The 11,134-nt window shown below is 48.5% G+C and overlaps 1 protein-coding gene across 1 annotated transcript in view; it reads left to right on the forward strand.

Annotated features, from left to right (window-relative positions):
• The first annotated feature begins 249 nt into the window (after positions 1-249).
• The window catches only part of MGLL (monoglyceride lipase), a 102,808-nt gene continuing 91,923 nt past the window's right edge, over positions 250-11,134 (forward strand). Inside the window, exons 1-2 of the mRNA XM_006763221.2 lie at positions 250-768; positions 1,254-1,398. Of these exons, the coding sequence (XP_006763284.1) occupies positions 645-768; positions 1,254-1,398 (269 nt within the window). The 5' untranslated portion in view covers positions 250-644. The remainder of the gene's footprint in view (positions 769-1,253; positions 1,399-11,134) is intronic.

Raw genomic sequence — 11,134 nt, forward strand, 5'->3', positions numbered from 1 at the left:
TCACCAGGGGTGGGGAACAGCGCGGGGTCCCTGGCCGGCTGGGCGTGGGCTCCCGCACCCTCCTGTGCGCGCGTGTGTGTGCACCACCGTGCGCGCGCGTGTCAGTGTGTGCGGGCGCGCGCCCTCCCCGCGCCTCGCACCAGCCCCCAAACCAACTTGTCCGCAGCAACTCCATCTTCCCAGCTCCGCCGACCGCGCCGAGACGCGGGCGCAGTGGCCAGGTTTCCCCGTGGCATTTCCCGTGACAGCTGCCGGGCTCCATTCCCCGGGCTGTCGGAGGCCGGCAGGAAGCAAAGTTTGCCAGGAGCCGCGGGGTGACTTTCCTCGGGGACCCGCATTCGTGCGTGTGCGAGCCGCCTCGGTGTGCGCAGAGCGTCCCCCAGGCTCTCGGGCAGTGGGTGCTGGGCTCCCAGCCCCTCCCTTCCCGGAGCCCCATTCGGCGCTTTCTTTAGGAAAAGTGATGACACGAACTAGTAGTGGAGGATCGCCGGCTCCTGCTCCCCGCCCTGGGAAGGGAGGGGAGCCTTGGAGAACTTGTCAGTGAGAGCTGGAAGCAGGCTCCGGGCTCAGCACCCCGAAAGGCAGGGGAAAGGCAGGATTTAGGGGCAGGGCGCGGGGGAGCGGACGGGGGCCCCAGCTGCTGGATGCCGCGCTCTGACCTCGGCGATGAGGGAACTGCCCTTATCTGCCCGGCCCTCCTCTGCCCGGCTCTAATTCTCCAGGCTGTCGTGGCGGTGGAATGCCCAAACCAGGACATGATGGAAACAGGTTCGTCTAGCCGGCATCTTTGGAATTTCAGGCAGGAGGAATTAAAGGGCGCGCCATCACCTCCTTACTGTGCCCCCCTTGAAACTTCCTGGGAAATTTGAAGAAGGCTGGGTCTTCCTACAGCTGGTTCTTTATTCCCACAGAGCTAACTATAATTTCCACTTGATTATAGCTAAAATAGTCTTTAAGACGAAGTTTCCTGAAATGATTTAAAATAAACACAGATGGGAAAGGAGGGGGTGGGGGAAGGAGGGAGCTGTAATGAGGCACTTAAAAAATAAGTCAGCTTTTCTTAAGAACAAATGGGGCTTTTCAGTGTTGGAGAGATTGCAAGAGATGTATGTATTTTTTTTTTTAAATCTTTGAAATGGAGTTTTTAAAAACTGCCTTCTTAAAAAAAAAATTTACGGACAAGGCTTTTCTCCCCCTAATTCTCTGCTTTTGCCATGTTTCTGACTTTGGAATGTGTCCTCCTTTCTTCCAAGGACTTGGAGATCCTTTCAGAATGCCGGAGGAAAGTTCTCCCAGGCGGACCCCGCAAAACGTTCCGTACCAGGACCTCCCTCATTTGGTCAACGCTGATGGACAGTACCTCTTCTGCAGGTACTGGAAACCCGCCGGGCCTCCCAAGTAAGTCTTCCCCTGCTGCTCAGATACCTTCACACCTGCCTCTCTCCTTCGCTTCATGTGTGTCACCTGTGGGGCCACTCGCTCCATCATCTGCTTCACCTGCCCCTTGAACATTAGGCTCAGCCATGCTAGCAAGGATGAGATTTATACCTTATTTTCATTATGACAACGAGGCTAGGGAGTCTACCGTATGGCGGTTTTCAAAAATTCCACTTGACTTTCGTTTTTGTACTGGAGTTGCTTTCCTGTGGTACAGGCATGTCTGTAACATCAAGCCCAACACGTACAGAAAACCACCTCATCAGATAAGAAAATCAAAATTGTATTTATATTTAGCAACCTTTGTTCTCTTTTCCTGTTTGGTTGTGAGCCTTAGAAGGTGTCAGGCCTTTCCTTGGAAGGAAGGGTTCAGGGTATTTCCTCTGATGTCTTGCCAGCTCAGTTGCTTTTATATTTTCCCACCCAGGACTGTCTTGCTATGAGAAACAGGACTTGCGACTGTACATAATACGACAGCTGGTCTCCTGCTGCTCTTCTCTTGTATGAAACAGGGACAACCCTGCTTGTTTGTGTTGTGCAGGGAAAGAAATTATCTGTGGTAACCAATTGGCCTAGTGACGAATGAATAGTTTCTGATCCATGGACATTTTACCTGCTTCTTCCTAGGCCTCTTGTCTCCTAGGGGACATGGTGTGGTGTGATTATGTCTCCCTTTGGGTTTCAGTAATCACCTAACCCTAGCACAGTTATACAGTGTCTCCGATATCTTTAACAGGTGTATCTGTAACAGGTAGCTGACATTAAAAAACCCGAGAGACGGACTTTTTAAAGATCTAGCTTAACCTCGTAGCTTCAATGCAACTGTACAAAGTAGCCGTCGTAGTAGGCTGTTAATAGTTCCTAACAGCTCTGGCAAGGTCTTTCTTAAAGATTCCCTCCAGGGGAGGGTATGCGTGTGTGTCGGTACACGCATACCTGTCCGATGGAGGGAGGGTTGTCAAGCATTATCTTTGTGCTCCATTCTGACTTATTCTCCACTCTGACTTAACTGGCTGTAGAATTACATATTCTTAGTTGCATTTCTAACAACTTAATGGTAGATGGCGAGCTCTTTTTCAATATAAAAAAAGAGGACAAATAAGTAAAAGTAGAAGTTTTTCATGTCCGAATCTTAGACTTTGGGGGCCTTCTCTGTTGAAGTGGGAGGTTGTCCTAGTTTGAGATCAGTGAATGAAAGAGGGCCTATAGTCCTCAAATGGGGGCAGGGTGTGGGTGAGCAGGTCACAGTCCTCAAATCGGGGCAGGGTGCGGGTGAGCGGGTCGGGAAAGGCTGGCTTCAGTGTCTCACAGTCCCCTGGCTGGTGCTGCATTGTGGGGAGCTCTCTGCTGTTTCGCCTTTGCTCTGGCCAGAGACAGCAACCCAGGAGTTTAATCAGAGCTGTCACTTGGGAGTCAGTGTTTGCATCTTAGCGCATGTGGATGGAAATAAAGGATGGGGTGGATGGTTGAGGCAAGAGGGCCCTGGGTTTTGGAAGAGAATAGTGGCTGGGAGGTCAGGTGGACGCCAAGGTCACAGAGGCAGCATCTTTAACCCAGGTGGCCTGACCTCAGCTCCAAAGCCCACCTGTAGCCCATTCCCCTAGGGCAGCCGTGGGCGTTTGAAATGAATAAAACTAAAAAAAAAAAGACCATACCCTTTTATGTAATGATGTTTACTTTGAATTTATATTAGTTCAGACAAACACTCCAGCCATGCTTTTGTTCCGGCACTCCGGTCCAGTTTAAGAACCCATTGTGGCCCTCGAGTCAAAAAGTTTGCCCACCCCTGCCCTAGGGGCTCTGCCTCTACCTGCTGGAGATGGTGCAGATCAATAAACTCCTATTTGGGGTTGGGGGTCCCTCTCTGTCAGGGATCTTTACAACATTCACAACCAGCTCAGACCCCCTTCGATGACACATGTTAACCCTGTGCTTGCTGCACCGTGGGGAAGGCGAGGCAGCACTGGAGGAGGGATCATGGCAGCTAGAGTGGTGGGGAGGCAGTGGGGGCCTCTGGGCAGAGGGTTATGAAAACTGGTACAAAGCATCTCCGTATCTTGGTAACTGAGAGCAGCTGCTGGGTAGGTTGCCCTCTTGCATGGCCTGGGACATCTCTGCTGTTGCATTTCAACATTGCTGCCTGCTGCTTTTAGGGTCAGAGAGAGGATTATAGGCTGCCACTGGCTGCAGCCTCTCCCTCCAGGGACCCTCCTTCAGGCCTTTCCCCCCAGTTCAGCTCAGGGACCTCCCTACTCTACCATGCGGGGGGGGAAAAGCAGGCAAACACTGCCGTCTCTCCACTTGTTCACTTTGCTCCTTTAAAAAAAAAAATCCTTCTCACAGCGGCCCTTTGGACCTCAGAAGACCCCACGGGCCATCTTACACAGAGGAGTGTGAGCCTGCCTTCCTTAACAGGCACAAGTTTGGGTTGGCTTTCTGGTCAACCCCGCTCCCTGCGCCTGCCCAGGGCTCCTGACCGAACATTCTGCCCTCAGGGGACTTACTGGGCGCCAAGGCCAGCCCCGAAGTTGGCTCAGAGCAACACTGGGTCACAGGTAAAAGCCATAGCTGGGAAACTGGCTTAGCTTGCTTTTGGAAACAAATTATGTCCTCATACCAGGTCCTGAGAAAGAAGCAAGTTTTCCTTAGGATAGCATTACAATGTGTGTCCAGAACAAAGCTGTTCTAAGTGTAGCAGGCTAGGATTTAGTCATTAGGAACCAGAGATTTTAAACCTACATCTGGCAATACCAAGGCAAATTTATGCTCAACGAGTAGTATTTATTTATGGTAATAACAAATGTTAGACTTAATAGCAGAATTATCTCATATTAATTGGGTATCAAGTTCTGAGGTCTGGACTAGACTCAGTACAGACATATCTTATTTTATCTTTGCATCAACATGTCAGACAAATATTATCATTATTATTCCTATTTTACAGATGAGTAACAGAGGCCCAAATGACCAAGGCAGCAGTCAACTGTTCTTCTTAAAATTATTTCATAAGTAGCGCCTTCTTTATAAATTCTTACATCTTTGTTAGTAAAGCGTAATAGAATAATTCATTCTCCTTACTCATTTGCTCATAATATATGAAGAGTGGGAAATAGACTAAAGATATGTATTCAATCTGAAACAAAGAAATCTTACGATGCCCTGGGGGGACTGGCTGCCCTGTAGAGAATTCTTCAGTACTTTGGATTTTGAAATGCTGGTTCTTCAACAGTTTCACTGGTGGTAGCGGCAGAGTAGTGGAGACTGGCTCAGGTGGGGGGTGCATTGCTTTGTGGGCTCTTGTGGGTGATATTTAGCGTCTTTAAATTCAGTCTACCTAGTGTCCCTCAGTCCATTTAAGGGACAACTTTCAATTAACTCCTGACTGTTACTTAGTCATTTTCAGGACAGTGAAGATGTTTCTGCACCAAATGTTGAATGACTGACTGCATAACATTGTTGGTGGGATGCTGGGGGTAGTCTGAAACAACACACACTTTGATGACTCGATTTGAAGTCCTGCTTTGATTCTGTCTGACCGGGAAGGCTGGAGAGCATGCTATAATTGTGATTATACAGCTGCAACCCCTGGCACAGCCAGTTCCAGGCGTGGCCCAGATCATGTTCCTCTGTTCATCATGAAGGCCTGGCATGACGGAAATGCATGTTGAATAAATGCTTTGGTGCTCTTCACCTATCTTTAAGGCTAATGCCTCTCTCCTGCCATGTGCACTTTGTATCCGGGTAGCCTTTCAACTCCAAGGAGCTGTTAAGCTTTCCTTTTTGTAGCTTCTGTTTGGGTGAATAACTGGTGCACTGAGGGAGCTATTTCAACATGCAGTCCCCTCTCTGCTTGCAGATGTCCTGATGCAAACCCCTAGGGAGGGGAGCCCTCCCACCCTGCCTGCAGAATTGCAAGTGACTCATCTTTGAAAGTTCCATTTAGCATATTGTTCCAAGCTCCCCTACATTTTCAGAGATCTTCCAGAACAGAAGCCCGGGACTTTCCTGGCTTCACCTTCTTTTCCTTTCTTGCCTCCAACTTCAGTAACCTGACTTTTCCCTCCAGTGACTGCAGCCACACCCTCACCATGGATACCTCTTCTTATCTCCCCAGCTCCACCAATCTGACCTGCTCCCAAAATAGTCTGCTGCTGGCGTGGTTTTCCAGATTTGGAGTTAGGGCTGGGGGTGGCGCATGTGGCTATCAAGAGTAGTGTGGCATCGGTTCTGGTGGTCATTGTCGGTGGATCTAGAATCAGTAAGCCCAGGGCCCTGCTCCCACTGCTCCTGTCCTCATTCCTTATCCCCCTGTCTGGGGCTCAGCGGACATCCCTACCTCTGCCCTGCCTTTTCCTGGGCCACATTGAGCCCTTTCTCCACGAAGCCTTCCCAATCTGTGTCTGGAGTTTGGGGCCATGCCCTCATAGGACACTTCCTCCCACCTATACACATTTACCTGGTGGAACAATTCCCCAAAGCTGGAATATATTTGAAGACTGAAAAATATTCTCCCTTCCTGCCACCCTTATAATGTCCTCCTCACATCAGCCGCCAGCCACTTGGGGGCGGCCCCTGTGGCTCCGGAAGATAAGGACCCCTCCCAGCCAACTGGATCCAGAGCGGGGAGACGCAGAGTCCTCACCATCTGGCCGGGCATCGTTTCTATTCCCACTGCCTTCTGGAAATTTTGTTCTCGTAGATCAGATGGGTGTTTCCCTATTCTCCCCTCTCTCGTCGGCTTTCTAATCAGGTGGCAAGTCTGTGAAGTGGCGCCTTTCCTTCCCCCCAGCCTAGGGTTTGGCTCAGTGTTCTCAGCGAATGTGCTGCGGGTTCTGCTCACATCCTTGAGTGTCTGTGCCTCCTGTGCAGCCCCTGCTGACTCCTGTGTGACTCGGTGTGACTGCATCATTTACCTTTGGTTGTTACATCCCTAGGGTCCACGAAATCACATCCCTTATTTATCGCTAAAGGAAGCCATTTTGGTCTCCGTGGGTGTGAGGATAGTTGAATTCCTCCCAAGCCCAGCCCCTTGGCTCTTCCCCCTGATTGGGAGGAGCTAGGATAGCTTTTGGGCTCCCCAGAGCATCTTAACAAGACAGGCTCCCAGGGTTCACCTCTGCCAATGTCCCTTCGCTTCCCTCCCATTCAACAAGTGAGTTCAGTGAACACTTATTTATGGGAGTCTACACGTTCTAGGCATTGTGTTGGGCATCAGGTTGGGAGAGAGTGTCAAAGACCACTTGCTTGACAAAGGGTGGGAGAGGGGATGAACACATGGGCACTTAGCATATGATGTGATAAGTGTCTGGGGTAGGACCACCACTTAACCACGAAGAGCTTTTGGGAAAATTAGAAAAGGGAGCCCATCTGGGTAGACACAGCCCCTCAGGTGTGTGGCTTGGTGAGCAGAGTGTCGGCTAGATTTCAGCTCTTACTCATCCTTTCAGCCAGTGCCTTTGAATGGTATTTCACCTGTGAAAAGGGCATGGCAGAGCAGGGAGCCAGGGCAGAAAAGCAGGAGCCACAGCAGCATGGCAGCACTGGAAGAAACTGAATGAAGCTAGAGAGGTGGGAGGGGGCCCAGCCTTGGAGTTCCTGCAGGCCGAGCTAGAGACTTGGACTTGAACCTTCAGGGGTTGAAGGGAGTGCGAACTTGTTACTTGGACAGTCATTTTCTTGGAGGTGTTTGCAGTAATCCAGGGGACAGGTGAAGAGGGCCGAGTCACAGCACAGTGGGGCATTGCAGGGTAGTAGGGGAAGGGGAGGTGAAAGTTGATTATATTGTGATGATGGGCAGTGGAGGGAGGGAAGGAAAGCTCTCACATGTCTTCCTGAGTGATGGGTGCACATGGGCCATGGGCTCTCCTTCCCAGCACACACCTTTAGATTACCCTCTGCTCCGAAGATGCCAGGGCTGCTCTCTGACAGTGAGTTCAGGTGGGGCCACCCAGTGCTGTAGGACACGTCATTGGAGCAGGCCTGGAATACACCAGTAGGAGAAATGGAGGAGAGGGAGCATGGCCAAGCAACTGAATTGCATTTCAAACATCAGCAATAAAATATTAATGACAAGGACAAGTTCATTTTAATGAAGGGGAGAAAGGAATCATGTCTTACGTTGGCTCCCCACAATGAGGAATCAAAACTCAAGTGCCTTGGACTTTAAGTGTTATTTCATGAAATTTGCACCTAACCTCTAAGAAAATGGACCTTACTGTGCATCTTATACCAGTCACAATATTTTTGATCAGATTACCACCTTCCAGTCATGCCTCAATTTTCTTTTGCCTATTTTAGGAATTTCCAAAAGTTTCTTCTCTTGTATGAAGCTGCTATTTCTCCCTCTGATGCTTCCGCCTTTGTTGTAGCGCAGCGAGCTGCCTTGTTTTTAAATAGGGCATCTCTTCTGGGCTTTTTAAAACAGATTCTTTGAATAGCAAAGATCTTTTGATGGCAATAGGAAAGGCCGGCTGCTATTCTTGCAGTTGATTTTTCCAACAGCTTCGTTAAGGGATAATTTCTTCCAGTTGCTATAAGAATGTTCTGCAAATACAAATCTGCCTTTGTTTTGCAGTGGAGTCTAAGGAAAAAATAGCAAAATAAGCTGCTTTGTGAATAGCAGCCATTGTCCACCATTGTCTATTTATTGGCACCTTTTAGGTTTGGATCTTAATCCCAGATGCACTTTGTCCGTGAATGCAAACCCAACTACTGATATTGTCGAAATGGAGTAAACGGCCTTTAGTGGTGTGAATTCTTACAGCTGCGATTACAAGACGACCCTTGTCCAGTATTTTAGGGTCATCCAAGGTTCTTGTTGGTAGGAGGTTCTTTTCATTTCATGCAGCCTTGTTCGTTAGGGGTGGGTGCGGGGATGCTGATGGTGATCAGAGAGCGGCACTAGGAGAGAAATTGCTCTCTATGTATTTGAACGCCTGACCTACTCCAGCAGGGGCTGTGCACAGCTAGGAGGGCTGCAGGAGAAGCTGTGCATGCGTTTCACTTCATTTGCAGCTGCCCGGTTTCATATCTATAGCCTTCCCCGAACGGGCCTCTCTCCTGTGCTCTGCCGACCGTTGGCTTCTTCTCTGGGTGCTCAACAAACCTCCTGTGCAGTGACGTTAAGGCTGCCTCCCGTTCTCAGAAAGGTTCCAACACTGATTTCCATGGGGCCACAGCTTAATCACTGTTCTAGAAGACAGGACAGGAGAGGAGAAGAGAGAGAGGAGAGGAGGAGGAAAGGGGAGAGGGAGGGAGGAGGAAGAGGAGAAGGGGGAAGAAAGAGGAGAAGGGAGGAACAGACGAAAAGAAAGAGGGTTTAAAAATATATATCCTGTTAATATTTGGGTTAGGGAAATTTGACCTTCCTTTCCTTGAACAAGTTTTCAAAAGCAGACGTATTTAGAAGGTTGCACGGGGCAGAATTAGTTGGTTCTCTTTGTGAAATTACACCTGTGCTACCTGTAAGGTATGTGTGCCTTTGTCATCTCATGTTACTACCTCCAGAGAGCAGGTGCTGGGGATGAACAACCCAGAGAAAGGCTTAGATTACTGAGATGGTAGTGTACTTGTCCCACCGAATTGCACGTTCTCCAGTGTTTTGTTTCTCTGTGCACATGTTGTGTGCTTGGTCTGGAACAGTGGCCAGCCCTCTGTGGGAGCTTAATAAATGTGTTTAATGAATGAATCTGCTCCAGCAAGAGGAAAGGGGCATGTGAGCATGTTACTGGCGGAGTTAGATTGTTTTCTGGGGGAGACACTCAGGCTTGAGCACTAAGGTATCATTAGAATTCACCAACTCTCCCTAGCTTTAGGGACTTCCTAAAGTTGCTGGTGGAGAGTTTTAGGGAGTTAGAGTCTGTGGACCTTTTGACATGGGTTCGTGGGTTTGACATGCTCTTTTCTGGAAAGGAAGATGGATCACAGACTCCATGAGCCTCTCAAAGTAGGGGTGCTCCACAACTCCAGTGCTTGGCGCCAAACTTATTTTATAGTCGGGAAGACTGAGGCTCAGAGGGTGAGCATGAGGTCACCTAGGGGCCTGGCGTGGGGCCAGGGGCAATCTCCTGACCATGTGTTTCTTCTGCTCCATGCTGTCTCTCAGGAGTTGCTCTCCACATCTCCTTCTTATGGGTTCAAACCACCACTTAGCCCTTCCCAGTAGGGATTTGAACAAAGGTCCAGTTTGGGGCAGGGATTGGAGGGGTCTTAATGTGCCAGCTCACTCCCCCCTGCCAGAAGCCATCTGACACATCTCCATTTGGGTGGCACTGTCTTAGTGGTTAGAAGTGTGTGGGTACTAAGTGGTACCCAAGGAGCTGAGTGACAGGGGTGAATGGGCTTCAGAAAGACAGCAGGAGACTTATGGAGAGGACCACGAGATGGGGTAGGAGGAAGGGGATAAATTGCAGGAGGAAGAGAAGCCCAATAGGCCTCTAGGAAAACAAGAGAAGAATGCAGCAGAGGAAACAAGGGGCCCTCAAATGAAACGGGAGGGGGGGGGAATAATGGAAAGAGAAAGCTTGAAGTCGAGGAGAAAACGGCTCTGTTTAACTCTCAGCCAAAGCAGGTCAGTTTCTCTGGGATGTGTACAGCCTCCTGGGTTAGGCTCTGGCTAGGAAATGGATGCCTTTAGATATTTAAAAAGTTTTGCTCTGTTTATCCTGTTCAGTTGATCTTGAGGAGACATGTTTTGGATAAAACTGTTCTCTTTGGGAAGCAAAGCCGAATGGTGCTGTGGAGAAAAGCCCAGGCCCAGGGATGGCCATCCAGGACCAGAGCAGGACCATATGGATGAGGAGTGAGGCTGTGGATACCTTCCCTTTTTTTTCTTTATTGATTAAGGTATTACATATGTGTCCTTATCCCTCCAATGCCCCTCCCCCACTCATGCCCTCACCCCCGTCACGTGTCTGTGTCGCGTGGATACCTTCCTTGACCAGTCTTGGCATCAGTTTTCTTATCTGGAGAATGGGGACTAATAGCACCTTTTCCCCAGGGTGATTGTGTAGGTTAGGGTCAGTGCTTGGCACACAGTAAATGACATGTGCATGTTGGCTCTTATCACTTAGTTTGGCCTCTTTGGCTACTTCCATGATATACAGCTATTAATCATATGTCCATATACTGGCAGTGAATAATCTGAGGATGAAATAAAAAAAATTCCATTTACAAGAGCATCAAAGAGAATAAAAATACTTAGGAATATAATTTTAACAAAAGAAATGCAGGACTAAAATACTCTGAAAAGTGCAAGGCATCGCTAAGAGAAATTAAAGAAAATCTAGATGAGTGGAAAGACATTCCATGTTCATGGGTTGGAAGACTTAACATTGTTAATAGGGCAATACTCCCTAAATTGATCTACAGATTTAATGCAATCCCTGTCAGCATTCCAAATGGATCCTTTCTAGAAATTGACAAGCTGTGCCTAAAATTCATGTGGAAACTCAAGGGACCCAGAAAAGCCAAAACAATCTTCAAAAAAGAAGAACAAAGTTGGAGGACTCACATTTTCTGATTTCAAAACTTACTAAAAAACAACAATAATCAAGACAGTATGCTATTGTCATAAGAGTGGAAAAGAATTGAGAGTCTAGAAAACCCCATATATTTATGATCAGTTGATTTTGACAAGAATGCCAAGATAACTCAATAGAAAAATAAGAGTATTTTCAACAAATGGTGCTGGGCCAAT

The sequence above is a fragment of the Myotis davidii genome, unplaced genomic scaffold (assembly GCF_000327345.1).
Source record: "Myotis davidii unplaced genomic scaffold, ASM32734v1 scaffold78, whole genome shotgun sequence".
Taxonomy (NCBI): Eukaryota; Metazoa; Chordata; class Mammalia; order Chiroptera; family Vespertilionidae; genus Myotis; species Myotis davidii.